At 36.2% G+C, this 24475-nt stretch overlaps 1 protein-coding gene across 2 annotated transcripts in view; it reads right to left on the bottom strand.

Moving 5' to 3' along the window:
* The window catches only part of ATE1 (arginyltransferase 1), an 82518-nt gene that overhangs the window by 42271 nt on the left and 15772 nt on the right, over nt 1-24475 (bottom strand). For both annotated transcript variants that reach the window (XM_026851072.1, XM_026851071.1), the window contains exons 7-9: nt 17529-17561; nt 11352-11533; nt 6602-6701 (exon numbers count right to left, since the gene is read on the bottom strand). In XM_026851072.1, coding sequence (XP_026706873.1) covers nt 6602-6701; nt 11352-11533; nt 17529-17561 — 315 coding nt within the window. The remainder of the gene's footprint in view (nt 1-6601; nt 6702-11351; nt 11534-17528; nt 17562-24475) is intronic.

Consider the following 24475-nt stretch of genomic DNA (forward strand, 5'->3'; position numbering starts at 1 on the left):
GGGGAAGGGATGAGGGACCCAGCAATCCTGAATCTGGCATATGGCTTATCAGATCCAAAAAACAGAGAGCCAACCTAGTCAAAACCCATTTGATAAAACGTATGTTGAGAAATGAGGAATTTTTGCGCTAGTTACAACTTGAGGGAATATTAAAGCAACTTGATTTTTCAGAAACATTTAACACATGTACACTGAGTCAATCATCCAAAATACTTTTGGAAGTCTTGGTCAGCCCCTTTAAAAGGCTTCTCAGAATCCCTTTGGGTTTTAATGCCAAAACTCCGGTGTAATTCAGAGTAGTTTCTTCCCCTCAGTCACTAACCCAAACCATCAGAGGGACCACATGTAAGTTCAGAGCTCTGAATAAATGAATGTTCAATTTTAGCTGCTGATGCTAATGCAGAGGAGTATCCTGTCCACAGGGGAAGTCTGGTGAAGAAATGGAAGGAAGTACAAAGGGAGGCAGTTAAAAGAGATTTAACAAGAAATACAGAAGAATGGAGATTTTTCCCCCCCCACTTCTGTAACTTATAATTTTCAGGACATCATCATCATTATTATTATTATTATTATTATAAGATTTTGTCTTTACTATTTTGCTGTTTGTTTTCAACAGTCTTGCTGAAAAAGCTAAACCACTGTGTTGTCAAAATTTGTATTGCTTTCCTAGAGTAGATAATGGTTTTTCAACCCAGATATTTCAGTTATTATCAAATGGTATTGCAAGCAACAACTTGGCACCCTATAACAAGTACTGACTTCTCAGAATATTTAGTCGACTATTTTTGACCCATTTATACAAAAAAAAAAAAAGTTTTGTACTAATTTGAATGCATATTTATTCCTATAAACTGGCAAAATTAATTCTGGAAAAGCCACTAGGTACAAGTGCTAACAGCAACTCCAGTCCTCCAAACAACTCTCAGCTTATTGTTTTTTCTCATTACCAAGGTAAATAGTAACACCAGTCAGAACAGCAGGCTGACGGCTGGTAGCAACTTCAATACATGCTGAATAAAAAGATCATGCACGGAGGTATAAAAATGCCAGCTCTTCTTGTGTGGAACTAGTGACACATTTTGAAAGCTGTTTGCTGCTCAGCGGCAGAACCATAAAAGCGTGTGCTCACATCCCCAAAATCACAGAGGATCACATTAAGTCACATCACATTAAGTCTCCTTCCCTCACATATTTCAGCTTACAAAGCAAACACAAGCTTATTGAAAAGGTTAACTAAATTCCATGGTCAGAAACAGTGAAAGAGTCAAGACAAGTGAGGACGAGCCAGACCTCTGTGGATCTCGTGGACGTGGAAGTCCAGGCTACCACTGGGTGCATTTCACTGCTGCAGGAGTGATGCTGAAATTCCTGAAAGCAGCCAAAGAAATTGGCTCTTGAGTGCCATAAAATTCCAGGGGCACCGCTTACAACCACAGCCAGTCCGAGGTATTTAGTTTAAGAATGATTAATCACAGTTGAATCAGCCTTTTGTTTCTTTTCTGACATTTCAGAACCCTTTCTAGTATTCCATCTATCTGAAGTCTGGCCATGCCTTGATACCGAAGGAGACTGTTTGAAATAATTCCATTTACTTTGGCCTGCATACAAGTCTGGATAAAGGTTTCAGTCAAAACACCTCTTCACATCATAGAATGGTCTTAAAATGGTACACAGAAAACACAGCAAGAAGACATTAAATCTGTTACTCACTTCAAAGTACGCTGATAGTTATTTACAATCTTAGCAGAGGGCTTCAGGGAAAGCAGATCATTGACCAAAACAAGGAACAATACGTGCTCCAACTGCAGTATTTGCATGCAAATATTGACACTGAAAAAACCTCAAAAAACCCAGAACTAAGAAAACTCACATAGAAAATGTCACCAATACAAGAACTTAGAGGAGAAATTGATTTAAGGCCAACTGAGGTCTGAATGGCAAATGCACAGCAGCAAGTACACTTACTCTTCACATCAGAAGCACAAACCCAAAATCTATTTAGTGTCACCCACCACAAAACTCAAAATCAGGATCAAAGACCTGTAATGGAAAGAACAGAAAAGATCTCACAGAGTTCAGCAGTGACTTGAAAATGTGAATTTAGTAACAGAGCCATGTAGAAAAATTTTCTACTTGGAAAGATGAAGAATAAAACAGACAGAATATCAGTACAGGAAAATAAAAAAAAAAAATCCATGATCCTCTCAAGCATCTCTCTGATACAGCTGTTCGCTGAAGGTGGTTATTTCTGTAACTCTATGTTTGTAAACAAATGTCTTTAACTGAAAAGCATTAACAAGTACAGATACAATATTTAAACACATGAGAAGCAAGCCTAAGACCAACATCATCCTACAGTAAAATACTTTCTTATACTTAAAATTTTATCACAGACTCCAAAATGCATTAGGAAAAAGACTTTGCATCTTATGAGCCCTGGAAAATTTTCCAGGAGACCATTTTCCAACATAAGAACTACCACATCTAACAGAGCCTGAAAAGTTTTACCACAAGGTCGTGAATTTCATCAGAGAACCATTTTAATCTTGTATTACCCTAACCTACCCAGAAAAAATGGAACAAAGCCATTGCTTAAGGTTTTTCATAGGATTTTTCCATATTAACATAGTTAATAGGACTACAGAAATCCTTTTGTCTAAATTTAATGTAGATTTTATTTTACCAAGTCATAAATATCAACCCATACATGGGAACAAATCTAAGCAAAGCTGGGAACTAAAAGAAAACAGCCTGATATTGCAATGTATTCCCTTCCCCTATCTTAAGTAATTTCACCAGTACTCCACTGTTTTAAAATCACATTGCAATCAAATTCAAGCTGTTTGGGAACAAAAGGAAAGGGAATGGTGATTCAAAAAGGAGCTTTATTTAAAAAAAAAATCTGTAATTACATTTGATCCACAAGGGATGATACTCTTTAACCATTTATCTTCCTGCCTAATAAACCAGAATTCTCCAACTCTGTTACTGAGCCACAGGAATCCTGACTTGGGGACCCTCTTCCAGGACACTCAGGCCTCCACCTGATTACACACTGTGCCCAAAACTGTACCATTGGTGGAAAGAGAATTTTTCACATTAAAAGGCCACACACTGACTCCCAATAATGTATTTTCTGCCACTTCATCCCCTGACCTGCTCAGTGGTGGCTAAAAATACTCAGCAGCTGCAGTTGTGCTTTGAGCAACTGGTCTGAAGTTCTGGCTGTATCACAGGTGATTGCTCAAAGAAATTTTCTTGAATGAAAATACAGACAGCATTTTAAGAACTGTATAAAAACCAGAACAAGCATATTACTAGCCTTATTAAAAAATAAATAGTTCAACAAAATATCTTAACAATGCCTTGGACCTCCTTTGAGCACACAACATAACTGAGACGATCGGATGCAGAGGGGAGAAGCTGTTACTATATACAGCCTGGCCACTACTATATATGATCACCCATTACTAATGCTTTAAAAAATGATGTTAAGACTACTACTTTGCATGCACAAAAAGTTAGAATTCAGAAGATAAGTCTAAAATTTGCATTCCAAGGAAGCACCCATGCAGAACAAGGATTTAATGCTTGCTGTTGGATATCTATACCTCCAATCTAGGAGCCATGTATATTTAAAACCAGAAAATCCAGCTATGCTCTCATATGCAGAACATTAGTGCATCAGTCTTGGATTGTAATACGAGTACAACAGTTCATTGGACAGATCCCCAATTACTCTGACCACGTCTTGTACAGAACACTGAGCTGTACTCCATGCAAAATGAAACACTGTCAAACTCCTTAAATCAACGTCATAAAGTCACTGTTCCCTATACATCCCAATTCAATCGGCCGAGAGACAGCTCTTTGGTACAAACCAGTAGTCAAGCTCAGGCATCTTTGCTACAAGTGGTCTAGTACTGCGTTTCCATCAAAAATCAAATGCAAACGTCAGCTTCGGCATTTCCACCGATCACAATCTGTGACTAGAAAGAAAATTTTCAAAGATTTCCAAAATCTTGTGACTTCACTGTAAGTATAGCATGCACATGTTCTTCATAAGACACTGTTTATATGAAGAAGTGATACTGTGCCTAGCCTCCAATTCTAAACATCCTAGGACAAATAATTTGCAGAAAAAATTGACAAGCAGAGGATAAAAACCAGTGGTTAGCTTTTCAGCTCATTCCTTTTCTTCCCTTAACTTGCTTACCTGACATCAGTTTAGCAACAGTGACTTACAACCTGTCGTTCTTCTACACTAATATCATTAAGGGAGCCTCTAACATCCGTATTACACTGTAATAAAGCAAAGTCTTCAATGTGTAATGCCTCTAAATCAACCAGGCATTCCTGAAATTATTTAATCCACAAAGTCAGTACTCACCCACCCTACTTTACCACTACCAATCACTTCACAAGAGTAGCAGCATTATCCAGATGCATTCAAGAGCCGAGTTTTAAAATTTGTTTCCAGTCTACTATTTCAGTGAGGGTGAAGTGGAACAACAGAATTAATGTCAATCTGATTTTCAATTGCATTACATTCAGCCACTTCTAAAACAAATATACACAGGAAAAGAAATATAAAATAAACCCCCTTGCAATTCAGGTATTAAATTATTCCTCTCCCAACAGAGCGTTACTTACCTGCAACTCTGTGTTCTATAGGCTTTCTTCTCCCCATCCCCTGCCCCAGTAATTCTCATACTGGACCACACTTAATTACCTAAGCACATCAACATGGATACATTTCTGGAGGACTAAAATATATATTCTACCAAATCGTAGTCATAAAAAATACTCATTAATTCTAAGCAAAAAAAAAAAAAAAAAAAAAAAGCATAAATACTCCCACTATAATTTATTCAATTTCCATTATTTGTGAATGAGAACTAGAAGCATCATAAGAATCTTATATTCTTGATGCAATCACTTTCAAATAACAGCCCAGACCTAACAGAATAGATACATTATAGCAAACAACACAGATGTATAGTGACTACTGAGGTTAGCTCCATTTTACAGCATTTAATCTTCGTATTTAAATAGTTTGCTATTTATATATTGACTTGTGTATGAGCTTTGCTTGATCCATGTATACAAAGTTCACATTTTTATTAAAATTTGCTATAAGCAGTGGAACACAGAGCTTCTTAGCAATGATATCTTACAGAACTGGGACACTTTTTGCCATTACAGTCAGATTTTTTTTTTTTCTTTTTTGGCCTAGTAAACTAAATGCATTCTTTTTACAAGTCTTGAACTATGCAGGTTCAAGAATAGACAAGGGATGTTAAATTTCAGTGTCTCAACATGAACAAATCATCCCAAACTAAATATTTCCAATGAGTAGAGCAAGTAATCAGAACCTATGGCTCAAGATGGTGATGTGATTGCCTTTAAGATGATTTAAATGACAGAGGCAGTGTTTTCCAACTCATCCATTTGCTTCCCTCAAAGTTAATATTCTCTTTGGCCAGCAGATGTAGATGATAAACTCAAGCTGGCAAAAGGAGGGCGGGGTGGGGAAGGAGAGACAAACATCTTCTAAAAAAGGAGGAGGAAGAGGGATTTGGTATTTGTTATTTCCAGAAGACTGAACCATCACGGTCACCTGTAGAGTAGGCCACAATAAAGCAGAAATGTTTTTTCCTTCACAAGCATCACTTCAATGAGTCTCACAATTTTTTGGCTATTTGAAAACTAGCTGAAAACACTGCAGATTTTAGCACATTTGAGGGGAAAAAAAAAAAAAAAAAAAGAAAATAAAAAACCCACTACACCTCTTACTCTAGATTTCACGAGCTTTGTATCTTTCCACATCATTAACAGATATATTTGGTTACATGTAAACATTCAGCAAATATCTACCAGTGTTCTGTACTCTGTAATAGTATCATATATTCAAAAAGCAGTGATACATTTACAAAGAAAAGATACCACTTTCACAAGACCTGAAGAACACAGAAGAGAGACCCTTAGCACTCAGGTCTAAACAAAGTTGAAGCTAAGAGGGGTTACAAAGAAGGTTTGGTGACAGAATGGTTATTCTAAACATTCTGTGGATTCTCCTGACCCTTTAAAAAAAAATCTGCCACCTGGCTCAAAATCACTCCTAACCTAGCTTCTCACTGGTTTCACTGGCAGTGCAGGTCCCCTACCACTAACAAAAAACAAAGAGGAAAAACCCAAGTACAGCCAAGCCCATGAGGGCATGTTATCACTGCCTAGAGTCACTAAGCAACAGTTCCATAAATATGCAAACCTAAAAAAAAGAGAAAATTTTAGTCTATTGGAAGATAGACTGTAAACATGAGATAGCCAGGTAACCAAATGACAAACTATTATCTGACAGCCTTGAAAGCCTCTCCATGTGAACTGTTTTTAAGCCAACTTGTAATAAATACCACATGCAGCTATTTAAAAAAAAAAAAAAATCCTAAGCCAAGTTAAATAGTAACCAACGTTCAAATTTAACTATATGAAGTCTACATTAAAATCCAAAATGACAATTACAAAATATTATATTACTATGAACACTGTCAAATGCTTTGAATAATAGCACACTAAGGAAATAAGTAAAAACACACTTTACCTTGTATCTCATTTTGGGGCATGAATGAATGTAGAAACCCATATAATAAAAACAGAGATCAGGAGCTTTTTCATGGAGTTGCCTAGTAAAAGCAATTTCCCTGTGAAAGGAAAGAAAAGACTAATTACTTTTGAATACAATTCTTACATTCATTTTACCTCTTCATACTGAAATATTTTACAGCTACCTGGCTCTTGACCTATTTAAAGGACTAGACCTATCAAATTAAAAAAAAAAAATGAATAAACTCAAAACTAATGCTTAAAAAAACCCAAAGATAATAAACTGACAATAAATGTTTAAAACCAACCAAACAAATCACCAAAATACAAAACAACATGTCAGGTTTAAAAATACTTTCATTTTTGTGTTTTGTCCTGCCAATTAACTGACTTGAAATTCAAAAGGTGACTAAGAGCCTCTATTTAACAGGCGGTTTCTTCATATTCATGTACATTGGAATTCTACAGATATCTGGCCCAGCTATTGTACATAGACTGGCTAATGTGGCTCAGGAAAACATCAGAGTATTTTTAAAAACAGGGATATGCTTCTTGTTCGTTCTATTATTTGTGTTCTAGCAATTTACACGTAAAAACATCCCTCTTTATGCAACAAAAGGAATTTTTCACCCATTCCATGTTTGACTGTATGATCGTCTCATTTATTCTGAAAGAGCAGTGTCAACGTATTCCAAAGTAAGTTTTCTTTTTATTTTATTGGCACAAAGAAAGTAGTATTATTACAAAGTTTCAGCCAGTATTTCCACTACAACACATTGTAACAACATTTGTAACTTTACAGTTCACTTTTGTAACAAACTTGACAAAACATGGATGTTGGTTCTTACCTTCTTGTCCCTTCCACATTGAAAGTATGGGCACATGCATTTAGGAGGCATGTATAAATACTGGGATTTTTTAATCACTTAATATGAAGTTAGTAATAAGGATGTTTAAATGTACTGAAAACCCAACATTTCAGCTGCATGTAGTTTGCAGAGACCATCACGAGTTCGCTAGAACTCTCTATCTAGATACATCCTTTCAAAAAGAAGAATGTCTAGAAATAAATTACTCCGTATCTGAAAATCCAGGTACACACAACAGATTCCCGAAATGAGATTTACAAACTACCAAAAACGTATAAGCATGCACTTCATATACATACTTTTTAAGACATGGCATGAATCTTACCATCCCATGCTGATCATCCTGGACCTAATTAAAGAAATACATTTCTGCAATTCAAAAAGCTGGAACACTACAGGGAAAAATATTGTCTTTGCATTTCAAAATCTCTTAAACACTCTTTCCAACTGGGCTACACTATCTGATCTAATAAAACAAGACGACTCAAAGTGAAAAGAAAGTGAAGCAAATAGACCATACTGTAATGAGGTAAAAATTGGGCTCCAGCAGCAAGTCTTACCATGGGCAAGAAAGCTTTGTGCAAGCAAAGTGTATGTGATGCCAAAGCTAGCTTGCTTAGAACTACTGCCAGTGCCTTCGCATCTACTGTGGTCTCAGTGATATTCCTTAAACAAGGAACATTAACTCAAGTTCTTGCTCTATCTTTCATTTATCTATTCGGTCAACCCCACTCTAGGCAAAGCTTTATTGAGGGGATGGTAAAACATCCTTCTCTTTCCACTTTTCAGGAGTGTGTGCTATGATCCAACAGAAAAGAATCTTTCAACTCCATCATTTTACACCAGGAGCAGCAATGAGATGTCACTGTATGGCATAAGACACATCTACTCATTCACTCAGCCTAAATTTTTCCTGTGGAAAAGGGAGCACAAGAGTTGCAATAACCTTAAGACAAAGCTTTCAGCTATGGTACACATTTAAAGAGTTAAGATGGCTGTTAGTGCTTGGCAAGAGTAGTCAACTAGTGGGGAAGACATACTCATTTCATGAATGCAAAATTCAGACTTAGTATTTCAGTGCTACATAACCCAATTCCAAAAGAAGTTCAAGTATTTGTCCTACTAAATAGAGATTATGAATGCTATGCTTGTCTACTGTTCACAATTTTAGGTAGCGGGAGAAGGTCTGACTCTTTCCTGTAAATAAGAATCACTCAATATTTCTTGATGATTTTTTTTTTTCCTTTGGTAAAACTGGCATTTCACAAGTAGCTGCTTCTCCCCTCATTCTTTACTTAAACGCCTACATATTTCAAATGATCTTCAAATCCCATCCTTTCTACGACTCAGCAGCAAAAATTCTCAAAGTAGCATGAAGTGGAAGTGACAGCACTGCAATGCAGTTTAACCTCCTTGGAGTAAAATTGGCAACAGCTTTGAAGGTATCAGATTCCTTTGCAACTTCCTAAATCCTAACTCTCAAGGTTTTTTTCCCTTTTTGAAAGAAGAACAAGGTTGGCTCCCTCCAAGACTGTTGGGAAATCATTTTTATTGCCTTAAACGCTGCAGAATTTATAAGCTGCTTTTTCACTAGTTGAGCCACGCACGCATGTTGCGCCGACAAAGTTTTAAATTTATTATGTAGAAAATTTAAAATCATTTCAAGAATTCATAAGCATGGATTATGTCAGTCTAGTATTACAGAAAATAATGTGATATGCACAAATACTGAAAAACAACTCTTAGGAGGACTTAGTATTTTATGTTATATGCTCACCTTGCATGGAAAAAAATAATCAGTCTAATTTCAAGTATCTAGCATATATAGTACTTCTAAAAATCTAGACCACTGACAGCGAAAAAAAAATCAATTCTAAATCATAGGAATTCAAAATTTTATTCTATATTTGTTAGTTCTGATTAATTTTATAAAAATCACCAGTGCCACTGAATGCCTCAAAAATGACAATTCACATTTTTAGACATAGACCACTGGAGATGCTACAGCAACAGCATCATTAACGCTCAGAATGACTTTGAAGTTAGCCCTGATTTGCACTGGAACTGGACCAAATGACTTCCAGAGGTCCCTTCTGACTAAATTCTTCTATGATTCTACAGTTTCTCCTTCATAAAGGACCATTCTAGAACAAGCTGGGGAGAGCCAACAGAAAAGAAATGTTATCAGCTCTTATTAAAGGTGACATACTCAGAAAAATTGCACTTTAGGACTCAACTGACCTAAGATCTTACCAGAGTGGTAGGAGGTCCCGCTCTCTCCTTCCTCAGCCACCCTGAGCTGCACACTGTGGCTCCATCACAACTCTCGCACCAGCTCTGGTGTTAACAGATTCTTCACTGAGCCAACTCAGCTCACTAACTAGGTTGCTAAAGCAAACAGTCTTCTGCTCAGTAAATTAAACTGGCTAAATATATGGTTGCTAGAAGCCCAGCATAGAGCAAAGATGGAGCGATTGCAGCACCTCATTTCAGCAGCAATAAACCATTAGACTGATGTCAGAAACTTAACAGTGAATTTTGTGGGAAAACCCATTTGACATACACATTGGAACAACTCATGTAAAGTATTCAGAAATCACAAAATTCACCACTACAAAGAATACACCCAAAAGGAGAATTAAAAAAAAGATTCTTAGGAAATCAAAAGATCCTAATCAAGATCTAAACAAATTATGAGTGATTAGGCTTCCAAGGGGTTAAATTGCACATATCTTATTAGTTATCACAAAAGTATATGAAGTAACTGTGGTAACAATAGTTTTCCTAAAAATAACGTTTGTGCTTTACGTATTTCCAAAGTCCCATTCTTTTACCCATCCTGGTGGGTAACACCAAACAATAGCTAAGAAGTTCCACCTATAGAGATGATGTCTCGGAGAAAGAAGCTGGATCTCTCAGTTCTGGCGCTTCTTTCACGCCTGAAAGAGCATAGCACAAATCTCAACAGGTAAAGGTTTTTACTAGAACTTCTCAGACCCAGGGAAAACTTGAAAATAGACATGTCTGGCACGAGGTTCAAACCCAGTTGCTTCACGAGAACCTAGGAACACCACATGTCTGTGACCAGTTTAATTCATGTAAACAGAGAAGAAAATAAATTAAGAAAAAAAGTGAGACGCACAAATATTTCCACTTGTTTCGGGGTTTTTTTCCTTATAGTAGTAATGGAATCATAAAACTGATTATGGAAGAAAAACAGTAACTTGCAATTTAGCATACAAGTCTTGTTCACAGTAAAGCATTACTCACTATTCCTAATGTCTTACAATACTAGGTTGATAGTTAATATAAGGCTTTAGAATTCATAGGATTACTTGCTCCATCAGGCTTTCTAAAGAAAAAGATAATGAGATTAACATGCCTGAAAAATATACTTGGTGCCAGTACACCAGGAGACTACTAATTCAGAAGACAACAGTTTTTAGGTATTCTATTATTTATGATCTCAATGTGCATATAACTATAAAAGTGATTAATTTCATTTAGTGACTGAGTTAAGAAAAAGGTCAAAGGAAAAATTATTTCTGTTCAAACAAAAAGGGGCCTTTCCTGCTGAAACCAAGCAAGACTAAATTATTTTCAGAGGCAATAAAAGCTAGGTATTTAATTTTTGAGTGGTTTTTTAATCTTTAAAAGTTTTTAGCTAACTAAAAAGATACACCCCTATTCAAGGATGACAATTAAAACTTTATTTGGAATGCAATCAACCCTAGAGAATTTAAAAAAAAACTTAAAAAACCCTTTTGCTAGCGATAATTTTACCAGTATATGTTTAGACTGGAAATAAAAGCTTGAGTTTAGCAACAAGTATCAATTCTTACTATTACGTCTAACCAGATAACAAAAATGTCCTCTTACCGTAATGCAGAGTAGACTCCCAAAGATAAAAAAGAATAGTCTGGATCATAGTACAGATAGACAGAGGACACGCAGTAGGGCAGGATATCAATTACACCAACAGCAATTATCTTCCCATCCAGCCAATACTGCTGGTGAAAAGAGCCATAGCCACATTCTGGTCCATTTGGTGCATTCTCTGCCTAAGCAAAAACAAAAGAGGGATGTAACTGTCTGACAGGAAAACTTCCGGTGTAGAAACAGTTTTAAAAAGAATTTTAACAAAAAAGTAAATACTGTGAGAAATTACTCCTGTTATCCATGTTTTGAAAAAGAAGAAGAAAAAAAAAAAAAAAGAATTTGAGAAGCAGGGAAAACAATGTTAGTTCACTGTATCATTTGTGGCCTTTGCTGTACTCGAGATCAATAAGCTTTACATATCACGCATCCCAAACACAAATCTGCAAATAGCCTCTGCCATCTAGCATTTATAGTACTGACATGACAAAACAACATGATTCATCAAGTTGTTAATGCCTTATTACATGCAGACAAATTCCGCAGATACTCTTTTAATCTGACCTATTTATTCTTCAACAAGAGACGAAGCCCAAAGGCAGACGGGTGAAACGCAGACGTTTCACTATGCTGGTGCTTCCCAAAGCAAGCTGTCACTGCCCAGTTCCTCCAACACTTTCTGTCACAGCCAGGACCCTCCTGTTTCTCTCCCCCATGTCCCCAAGTACTGGAAGCACTTTGGCCACAGAAATTCAGTTTCTCAGAGCAGCCATTAAAGTTGCTTGAGAAGAACATTTACAAGACGAACTGAACAACGTACTCTTTATGTGAGGTTTACTCTTTACGTGAGGCTTACTCTTTATGACCAACTAAACATCTTTTATCTAAGAACCTGGAACTCTGTGTTGCAACAGAACCCATGGAATTTCTTTGTCAGCCCACATCAGAGCATCTTCTGCAAAAACACTGAGGAACTCGCTATTGTTGTGCACTGTGGGTTTGGATGTGCAGTGAAGTATGTCTCCGGATGGGGTAAAGCACCTAGAGCCAAAAACTGATGCTTCAAATAAAGAAGAAAATGATCTCCTAATTTAAACTGTATTACACAACCAACTTTGGCATGCCATTTTCTCCCACGTCAAGCTTACTTTAATCCTGAATTCCACTGTGCTCAACTTAATTATCCATCTAGTCATGTTTTTCACTGCATTGCCTGATCTTCAGAAAGCTGCTTCTCACTCAATAAATCTGACAATATTGCCTACTATTACCAACTGGTTTGCATTACAACAACAGAAGGTGAGTTTAATCAAGTATTTTGATACAGTAGCGCAGACTGAAGAGATGATGGGCGGTAGAAGTTATTCTAATTGGTACCACATGTGTCAAAAGAAATCAATCACGTGAACAAAAAGATCATTTCAACTGACTTACTCAGCCAGTAAGTCCTAAAATAAAGGCCATATAATAAATTGTTTGCATTTTTATACAGTTATATAGCATAAAACTAGATATGGAGCTGCAGATACTGTAAAAGTGAAACAGTCAAACATTTGAGAGCTTAATCTGCAGTATACAAGGATATTAGGCTCGGATATTAACTTATTAAACTGGGTTTCTTCTCATTCAGGTAAAGCCTACTTATTCAACAGTTATGGTTTCATACAATCCTCTATGGATTTCTCAGCACAGGTTAAGTTCTCTTCTCAGCTACCAGGGTGCAGCCAGTGACAGAGAAAATGAAACATCTCCTGCAAGTCAAGGGGAAATGTGATTGGTAATATAACACAGACTTGCTTAAATAAGTTTCAGTTAAAACAGATTTTCTTTCTTTATCAATAACTCATCACATAGGATTTAATGAATGTTAAAAAAGATAGTCTAAGCCAACACGGAAAAGATTTTCACTCAAAGCAAAGTCTTCTGAAGTTAAATGAATGCTATGTCTACGTGTGACCCAAAACCTCCAAACAGCACTGCATGGGTTCAGTCACCAGACCTCTGCAAACTGAAGTAAGAGCATCTATTAAGAACTTCTAGTAAAGTATAAACTACAGTTCTTTCACTAATGCAATTACAATGAAATGCCATGAACATAAAAGAGCTATGCTCTATAACAAACAATAAGCACAGCACTGATCTCGGGCAAAGTATTCAGGCATCTCCATCACATTAAGCAACTAACATTTTTAAAAGGAGTAACATTTTCCTCCTCCTTCAAAAGTTTTCATACAATGTAATCCTTTGTAATGCTTGTAAGTATTGTTTTCTCCAATTTCTCAATGAATACTTGGCTCCTTTAACTTGATTTCTCATGCACCATCCAGATAATCTGACACGAAGCAGGTCTAGAATATGAAACATTTCCCTGAAGCAGGTTATACCATTTCACACTACTGACATGTCCACCCGGGACCGTGTTTGCCAAAGGTGATGTAAAATATAACCGTGACATCAGGCAAGTAAGCCCCACCAGAAAGGGCTTACATTATCTATCTGAAATCATACCTTAGCCCTGGAACCAATCCAGAGGGATCAATTTATTTAAAATGAACAATTTATACTCAAACTTCAATACAATTAATACAACCTGATGATATTGAAACAATCAAAAAAATAAGAACTAAATCCAGGACAAAAATTAAAATTAATAATTTCCTCTCCAATGTTTAGACTATAATGCAGAGCAAAATACCATATATTCAATCACATGTTAATTCTACCTTCTATTCTGCTAGCTAATGATTCTATGAACACATTTGATTGTTCATATTTCATAACGCAGTATTAGAATTTAAATATTTAATAGCAACTGGTATTACATTTTGCCCTAATTAGTATACCTCAATGTAATAACCGCTTATAACTGAACTTCAGTGATGGTGAAAGCACTTGATTTTCTTCAAAGCACATTGGTCTTTCTCTGTACTTTTAAAGAGCTGTTTCACCACTTTGTTGTTATTATTATTATTATTATTATTATTATTATTATTATTATTATTATTATTATTATTATTATGGAAATTGCACTTGTTAACTCATGTGCCAGACCAGTGTGCAACTGCAGACAGCACTGTACGCTCCCTTACCAAAAATGGGTCCTGACCTTACCAACTGCATGACTATTTTTCTCTGGAAGGTTCCATGAAATTTCCTATTTTGAACTTTTCCATTTTACCCTCTGCTGTGGGGAGGAAGATATGAAATCCATGCTATCCCTTACACAAAGGAAAAAAAAAAAAAAGCCAGGAAACCCTTGACTTCCATACACCAATAGAAATTATTTGCCAAATAAGCGAAGTGATTAATTCCAGCAGTTCCTTTCCCAAAGGCACACACACAACATACTATATAGGAGATTTCTATCTCATGGTTAGCAACATATTTCCTTTTCAATACTAAGTCCTCCTTTCATTAGGGAATAGCAGAGATGCTGTGAAAGCAGCCTACAAATATAGGTTGTGTCAGCAGAGAGGTAGCACTGCACATTTTCATGACAAAAATGCCAGCAATGCACTCTCAAAAAAAAAAAGGACAACAGCACCCTGGGCTGCACCAGGCAGAGCACTGCCAGCAGGTCGAGGGAGGTGAGCTTTCCTCTCTGCCCAGGCCTGGTGAGGCTGCATCAGCAGTGCTGGGTCCAGCGCTGGGCTCCCCAGTACAAGAGAAATACAGACTTACTGAGGCAAGACTGTAACGGCCATAAAGACAATCAAGGGGCTAGAGCATCTGCTGTGTAAGGTGAGCTTGAGAGATCTCAGATGCTTCAGCCTCAAGAACAGATGACGTGGGGAGGTTCTATCAATATTTATCAACCCGATGAGAGGGAATTAAGATAAGGGAAGCAGATTCTTCTCAGTAGCTACCAGTGACAGGACAAGAGGCAATGCATGCAACTTAAAACAGATGGAATTCAATCTGAAGGAAACAGAATTCAACTGAGAGGGTGGTCAAAGAACAGCACAGGCTGGCCAGAGAGCCTTGTGAGGTCTCCATCCTTGGAGATATCCAAAATCCTGGACAGCCTGCTCTAGCTGACCAGTTGGACTAGGTGATCTGAAGAGGTCCCTTCCAACCTGAACAATTCTGTGATTCCATATCAAAACAAAATAAATCAACTCATTGCATCAAAATGTAAGAAACTCTCTACAGAGCTAACTGCTGTACCTTGGTGGACAAGCATAGTATTCCAGCTATCCTCTCAACTATCTAATCAGGACAGTGATAGTAAGCCTAAAATGCTAAAAAGATTAGTGAAGCTGAGAAGATAGAAGGGACTTCAGTAGCAAGAGACTTTGAGCAGCACCATGTAGACACCATGGTGATGTGTACACTATAAGAAAAAAAAAAAAAAAAAAAAAAAAAAAAAAAAAAAAAAAGCAACGTGCCAAGATCTCTAAATGAAATGAGCTTTGGTTTAGTCCTGAGCAGTGCATCGAATGTGACTAAATATGACATTCTACAGAAGGTGATCCTGGGAATTACAGACCTGTTAACAGTATCATTTGTTACTAGATTTCCTAAAAAATAACACATATCCATAAACAAAATCATGCAGAGAAGAAGCTCATGTTCTTTTTCAAAGAGCAAAAATCTGGATTCACAAACATCTTTTAGTTCTTTAGAATTCAAAAGCATCTCAAATATGGATGAGAGGAAAAAGTAAGAAAAAATGATCATTTACATAATGGAAAGCAGCTCACGTTCCATTGTGCTGGATCTGTTCTGTTCCCAACACTGGTAGGTGAATCACTTAAGACCAAAAATTGTTGCATCAAACTGAGGTAGGAATCACCCTGAGGAGTCCAGATTTTCCCTGTGCCCCTCCTGCCATAAACACTCTCATCTTGGCAACAACATGGTACCAGGCCATGGTACCAGGGTTTTGGCTAAGTCATTCTCCAGTGCTGAACTGCACCTCTTCACACAAGGTCATGTTTCCCTATGTTAAGTGGCAAAATGGCAAATGTTTAAATGTAGCTTCTAAGACAAAAAGATTAATGAAATCCCCCCAAACAGTTCTCTCTACATTATCCTGTTTACGGCTAGAAAACTGCCTAGGTTTCTGCTACTACATACTGTATCATTTTTTTTTTAACTATTTATTTTTTGTGCCAGAGCCCATAGTCAAAACAGAAACTAAACAGAATAATAAAATGAGGAAATAAAAAAAAAGACAGGAAGAGTTTGGGTGTTCATTCTATTTGCAGCTAATAACAATATTAAAAATTAAAAAAATAACAAATTGAAATAATGTAATGTTTAGATTTTATTTTAAATTATTTTTGTTCAAAAGAGTAAACAGACTACACACTACTAGATTTGCTTGTGGCAACTGTTTCAGAATAAAGAATTTCAAGAATCCCTTGGCCTCTGATATACAACCCCTTTTATTTAACTTCATCTAATTGAAGACATCTGTAGTGGTGCCACACAAAATTTAATTCAAGCTCTGAAATGTCAATAAAAAGTGTCTGTAAGAAACAATACTGGTATAAACCTGGCAGGGAAGTGTGCATCAACATCTACGTAGCCATACAAAATTAAGAATATAATGGCAGTCTGCTGCCTGAGTTGACGAGGTGATAAAAGCCCTTTTCCTATAAAGTCTAATGAGCTCTATTACTCTTCAGCTTTCAGGAATGTAAAGGCCAGTGGACTCAGCAGAGAAAAGCAACAAACTCTCCACACATGGATTCATTCAAACTGCCACATATCAAATTACTAGCATAATTACTATAACCTGACAATTTCATTACAGTCATGTGGTACTTAACTCTAAGACTAACAAGAAAGACAGTGGAAGAAATCCATAGCAGTTTGCTTACTTGAAACGAAGAGACAGCCTCTCCTAAACTTTTAACTCAGACTGTAGTCAAATACAAGTTTATGAAGTTTAATAATACATTCTTTTCTTTCATAGAAATAAATCAAGAACCAAAAAGACACAGCACTTTCTGCTAGTGTCTCTTAATACAGGGATAGGAAATTCAGTGGTAGCTTATTATCCAGTTTACTGTCCTCAGACTTCTTTGAAAACACAGTGCTAACTCCCTTACCAGTGGGTGATGATACAAATACTGTGACCCCCATCTATACCACCTATACCACAATGGTTTGCTGCCTACAGAAAGTAAGAATACATTCATTTCAAAACTTGCATCTAGAATGAATACATACCTCCAGAGGAGAATCACAGAGGAATCTTGTGAACTGCATTGAGATAGATTCATCAGAAATATGTGCCCAAGACGACACGCCAAATATGCAAAGCAGAAAGAGAAAAATATTAGCAGTACTTCAGGATACAATGGGTCAAATATACTTTTTCAAAACCATATCTTTGAAAGACACTGTTAGATTTTAAGAGTTATGATAAACTTTCCATAAATTCCCACATTCTACATTGTTTAAAGTACAAATAGATGTAATAATTAACTATCCAAAGTACTTGCCTTCTATAGAAAATTTTAAATGTGATGCAAAAGAATTATCATCTTCTAATACAGATTTGTTTCTGGTGTCCTTTATTTTAAATTACACATTACCCTTCTGTGTGACTCAGCCTTTTCCCACCATTATACTGTTACCTGCCCCATCACTAAAGCAAGGGGGTTAGGGGCCTCATATCTCTTAATATAAATTAAGTCTATTTACATGCAAAATCATAAGCAAGCCTGTCTTAAGTCTAAAAAGGAGGAAGGAAAAAAAAAAAATCAACTTCCTGAAAGTGCAAACATTTTCAAAACTCAGTTCTTTACTCAATACAAAATGATGTGGTGCAGATAATCAATCAAAAAGGCAAGGTTTTAATGAGCTGGAGCTTGTTCAAGATTCTGAGTAATAAAAATGTAATAGCTATTTATTTACCATCATTCACTTATTTGATGCAAATACTTCCTTATTGGTAGATTCCACATTAAACATGTTACAAAGTTCTGGTATGTATTTAACCCTAAAACATTCCTTTCTTAAAAAACAAGTATGTGATACATGGTTTAATATCCCCTCTTATAATAGCTGGGTGATTTAATGTCAGCAGTTCCCAAACTGCAAAGTAAGAGTAAACAAGAACTTTTAATTGAAAGTTTGATAAAAATAATATATATGGCCTCCTATAAAAACCTGACCGTTGTCAAGAATTCTATGAATTTCTGACATTAAAGATTACTCTGTTTAAAGGGGGATACAAAAAATGGGTTGACAACTTGTCGGTTTCCCCATTTTTCCCAGGGAAAGGGAGGAGAGGAAGGCAGGCAACAATAAGAAGTGAATCGCTGACCTAGGACAGAGTTCCATATACAGGTTAAGTAATTAAAACTCTCTTCAGAAGGTGGTATGAAGCAGATTTTAGCAATATCTGGTAGATATAGATCAATTTGAAAACATTAACTGGACCATTCTCATGGTAGCTCAGAGTGAACACAACCTTAACCTTCTCTAAGGTTGTGTCTCTAAGTGCGTCTGTGGACGTTAAAAGAATCAGGACTTTGGCAGAAGTTGTATTTCGGACTTCTCGCCCCAAAACGCATAGCAGTAGCTGACCTATGGATGAGTGGTAAACTTCTGGACACAGACTTTATGAACAAACACTGAATTTGTATGAGGTGCTGGTGAAGAAAGGGAATTGTGCATTTCCTACAATTAGCCGTTTCAGATCTAGTCACTACCACTCTAAATTACTCAAAATTTGGAAAAACAAATGACTGATACTTTAATTAGATTACGGATTTTATTTTTTTTTTTTATTTGTCAGATAGGGAGAGAACAAGAGGAGGGGGAAAAAAACGAGATAGTACTTTTTTTCTCTTTAAGTATTTCAAAATTTGAATTGTTGACTTATGTTCCCATAAAAAAAGAACAGTGAGTTACAAATTCCTACACTGCGAGTGCATCAGTCCTTACAGCCAGTGATTTTAGTATGTGCAGGCTTCAGAAAAAAATAAAACATCTGTTATTAATTTTTATGTCAGAAGACCCCCAATAGTTCTTAATCTGTAACTTTAGCTTTATAGTGCAAGTTAAACCCTATGGGTGAGAAAACTGAGCCAACAACACTTTTCAAATAGTTTTATCCCTTCTCCAGGCTCTGCTGTACAATCCCTTGGCTTTGGGGGGTGAGGGGGGAATTTTTAAGTGTACCTGAGCATAACTGCTGCTTGCTAGGGAGTATATACTGTTACAAATATCTGTACCACTGTCTAGGGGGGGAAAAAAAAAAAATAAAAATATATCAATCTTAACTGCACTTGAATTTGTATCACAACCCTATGGGGGACAAAAAAAACATTGCAAGTCTTGTTACATATTATTTCACCTGTTGATACTTGCTAAAGATCTCAGGTTAGATCATTTTATTAATAAAGTCCTAGAAAACTTCAGAGGACTGAACCTTCTCTAGAAGTCAATTAAGAAACAATCACCCAAAAGCCCAATCATTTTTTTGTTATGGAATTGCTAGGGTTTTTTTTAAGGGAGAATTTAATTGACACAGAGCTGGAAAATTTAATAAATATTTTAGATCCACCAACCTCTGTTGTTATCTTCTCAACACTTACTCTCCCCTCCCACCCCTAAATCCACAGCACTTTCATCATAGCCTAGGAATACACATTTATTATATAACAGTTTATACATTTATTTAAACTGAAGTAAATTTAAGATTCAGTTCCTAAATTAACAAACTCACCTAATATTGCAAGATTATTATGAACACAATTCAGAAATGTTCCAATAAACCATGAAAGAAATACAGTCAAATGCTGGTGTTGCATGTAAAATAATGCAATCTGTCACACAAGCAAAATTCAAATTTGTTTCACAAAGTCATGCTTTTCTAATTTTAAGTTTAAACTGAATCACATAAACCTTAGTCTTTTAAAAACTATATAACGTATATGAAATCCACAACATTTTTACTTTGGTACAAACTATTTACAACTGCCAGAAAGAACCAACAGAACAACAGGAAATAAGTTTAAACATAATTAATAAAACTAAGAGAGGAACACATCACTGAGAATTAAATCAAAGGGGAGGGAAAGGCAAAGAAATAAAAGGAAGGTTTGGTTCAACCCAAAGGTACTTGCTCAAGTAAAAGCACATGCACAGCTTTAAAAAGCTGTAATAAAACTAGAGTGTTAACACCTGCTTCTTTTTATAGGTGGGGGAAGATATTCAGATGCCTTGGATGCTAAACCAAAATGGGTTCCACCCGGTAGGCTCAGTAACTTTCTGAAAGCAGGGGCTAGCCATGTCACACAATGACATCAAAGTCTCTCAGGAAAACACAGCTTTAAGCTCTTACCATCAGTAGTTGTAAAATTATCTGAGATTTTCAGTTTGAAGATATCATATAAAGGCATTCATTTATAATTTTCCTTTTGACAGGACTCAACTCCACTCATATTTGCAATTCACTGTCAAGCAAAACTGAGTATTTGCCCTTTTCCTTTCAGTAAAGAAGATGTGAGCAAGAAATATGGGATTTGGGCCCTGATTTTTTTTTTTTTTTTTTAAATCCAATCCCTGAATGGAATTAAAACAAACCAAGGGTGTCAGTTGCTTTGGGGTTTGTTTTTCATAAAGGTGCCAGGCTCATAATAAAAATAAGAAATAAAGTTACGACTTTCCATACAGAAGACAAGTCATACAACCTACAGTTCCAGTGTAACACCTTCATGTGTATCAAGCAAGTTTATTCTGTCTTCCCTCCCCTGCTTCCAAGGCCAACATAACGAATGCTTCCCCATCTTGGGAACTAGAAGTGACCAGACAAATATTAGTGTACCCATTAACAGAAACAAGCCACGAAAAGAAGGAACATTTCAAAATTACAATTTCAGTTCCTTTATGGAGTGAAAAAAAGTCACTGTGGCTTTGTCTGCTAAGAAACTTACTCTCAAAACAATGGAGATTTGTCAGTCTTACAGTAAAGTTTTTTAAATTTTGGATTTACGTGGAAAACTCAGTGTCAAAATCGGGAAAAACAATGTAAACTGGGATGCAAAAACAATCTGAACTGAAACGATATGACTGTGGACAAGGTACTTAATTGCCTGGTTGCCTAAATTCTTTGGCTCATATAGGCATGTCAAGAATAAAATCCATGAATCCATGGCGCTACAGTCACAAGGGCCACATGACTAAGCAGAAGGAATCAGTCTGATAGAGGAGCACTAGCTGTAAGTCTTTAAGTTCACAATATCAGTGATGCGAAACACGAGCTCACTGCAGTGAGATGTTCTGCCACGGCAGCAGCCAACCACGAAGAGCCAATCAGATTAGCACTGCCATCAACTGAAATGATAAAAGAACTAATTCAGGAGCGTTATAAAAACATACAGCTGCTGAGGCAACCTACAGAAGGTTAAAAATAACCACAGAAGCCATTGATTTTTTTTTAAGTGCTCTGTGACTAAAAAATAAAATGAAAGAAAAAGAAAGAGGAAACTAGGCTAGAGGGACGTAAAGTTTTTAACTGGCTGCTGGTATCAGCTTTCGAATTGATCAGGATATGCTCCTTGGCATTTCCCAGACTACTCACCCAGTTTTCTCTATCAGTTCAAGTGGATTTCTGGGAGGCAATTAAAAAAAAAAAAACTGGGGAAGAAAAAACCCACTATACCTATTTCAGTAATTTTTTGCACCTTTTCAAACAGTGTATCTTTTGTGTGTTTTGAAATTCTTTTCTTCCAAGACAAATATTTAGTTAAGCACAAAGCAAAGAGAGCGTCCAGCTAGCTTTGCAGAAGGAATAGAAACACACAGTATTTTTCTACAAGTTTGTCATTATAAAACACTTACGAAAAGTTAAATAAAACATTTGCTTCAGAAGGTTTAAACAGCAATAAAATGTTCACTCTTGCTCTTTCTGGAAACTACCGTAGAATTTTTATGATCTTTTATGGAAATGTTTTCTAACTTGTGTAGCTGCCACATAGCTTGTTTCAGTTACACTTCAGCTGTCTTTCTTAAAGACAAAGACTACTGTAAAAAGACAAAGCCTAAAAATCACATTAATGGACTAGATGTATTGTTTCGGTGTTTTAAACCCCTAATCATTAACTTCTCTAGAGAAGAGGCAGGAAGAAAAAAATGCTTAATTTCAAACTTCTGCATGACAATACGTGTTACGTAAAACTCAGTTTAGAATGATAGGCACTCTTTTTTTAACAGAATAACTGAGTATCGCTAAAGAACTAAACAAACTGAAAGCTGTTGGATATATATGTGTGTGTCTACAATATGCTGACAGCTTCTGTAATTGACTTCAAGAAGCATTTTTAAAAAAGACAACATCAGGTCAGAAATTAAATGCTTCTGGTGAGATGATACTTCATTAACAAGAATTGCTAGAGATATCCCCTATTCCCTAAAAATTAGCTATTGATTATATCACTGGGATCAAAAAATTTCTGTCTTGGGAGGAAAAGGCCAAGAAGAAATGTTTTCACTGTATTCATTTCATTTAAAATTCTTTGCTTCCAGAGCTACACAGTTCCACATCTGTATCTATCATTTAAATACCAAGAAATACACTCTGACACTTCATATAAAACACAAAAGACATGCAGGTGTCAAAATGTTCTGAATTTAAGTATGTATTTCCACATACTTTGTTAATCATCCTGAAGCTGGGGTAGAGTTGGCTCATAGCATCTTCCAGGTGATTTGTATTCTGCAAAGCCCTCCCTGCATTGCTTACGCAGAAACACAGGTATTTTTGCTGTTGAGCAAGAGTTAAAACATTTGCAGATATGGATTGCTCTTAGCAAAGCAGAAGATGAGCCAGATCTAGTACTAAGCTTCCTTAAATCCAGTGTTCTCATATGAAGAGCCAGCCTATACCCTCAGACCTACTTACTGTTTCTACCTTGTTTTCAGATTTTTGTACTGTCATTCTACAAAGCTAAAGAATAAAATACGACCTGGTCACATTAATAGTTGTCTGTTTCTTGAAGTAAAACCAGAATAACAGACAGCAGTACATCTGTAAGAGAAAGCTCCCTCCACTTGCAGTGGCTAGCACCAGCACTGGATTCAATTATCAAAGTATTTCTGCCTTGTGGGATTACACAAGACATAGAAAGTTCATTCTTCTGTCTTATTCACAGATCATCCTTCTATACATTAATCTACACGTTTTTCTCACAGAAATATAACCAAATGCTATTAAAAGTTACTCAAAAAACGAAAAAAAAAAATATACAGGTTCCAAACCCATGTTTATCCATTCCTCTGTGCATGAATTATTACAACAAAGCTATATTATTATTTGTTATATTTCTTGGGACAAATGAAGAAAGAAATATGGACAAACCTCCATTCATACAATTTGTTTGCATAATTATGGTACTCTTGATCTGTTGATCAGCGCTATAATTCATGCTCCCACTGATCCTTCAATGGTAATATAGGGAAACATCACCTGTTCAATGAAAGGATGCCCAGCCTACTACCTCCTCTCTGTTCATTACAGAAGTCTCCCTTTTTTAGTTTTTCTAAGCTTCCATGATTTCAATTTTTTCATTAAGGCTTGGCTGGTTTCGTAAAATAAATAGCCACCACCCAAGCAGAAAAAAACCTGAACAAGTAACTTGTTAACATGTTAAATAAATCCTTGCACTTGATTAAATTAGTGGCTTTTTGTATGTTACAGACACAAAGCCTCATACTAAACATGATTACAGTCTTCCACTACTTTTGGGAGAGAAAAAAAACAAAAAAAAAGCTAGTGAATATAGCTCTGTTATGTTGGGTACATGACAACTACAGTCCTGAACCTGAGATAAAGGTCCACATACCGTACTTCCATAAAGGGCCAGCAGAAATGCATAGAACGTGACAAACAATCAAACAGGTTCTTCCCTTGCACATTTTCACAGCTTCCAAAAAACAAGCAGTTCAGGGACTTGGCTAATTCAAGAGTAGCCTTGGATAAACTTCTCCAATAGGCAGCGATACACCTATTCTCCATCATTGTATCTCACCTCATTCAGGAGCTATTTATACTTTACCACTTAATAATCTGTTGAGGTTCTCCCTAATTCTTCTGATATTTTTCTAACAGCTCTTTTTAAGATGAGTATATCTATCACTAAAACAGTGGATGACTATTCATTTAC

This window comes from Athene cunicularia, assembly GCF_003259725.1.
Source record: "Athene cunicularia isolate RWA chromosome 6 unlocalized genomic scaffold, athCun1 chr6_part1, whole genome shotgun sequence".
Taxonomy (NCBI): Eukaryota; Metazoa; Chordata; class Aves; order Strigiformes; family Strigidae; genus Athene; species Athene cunicularia.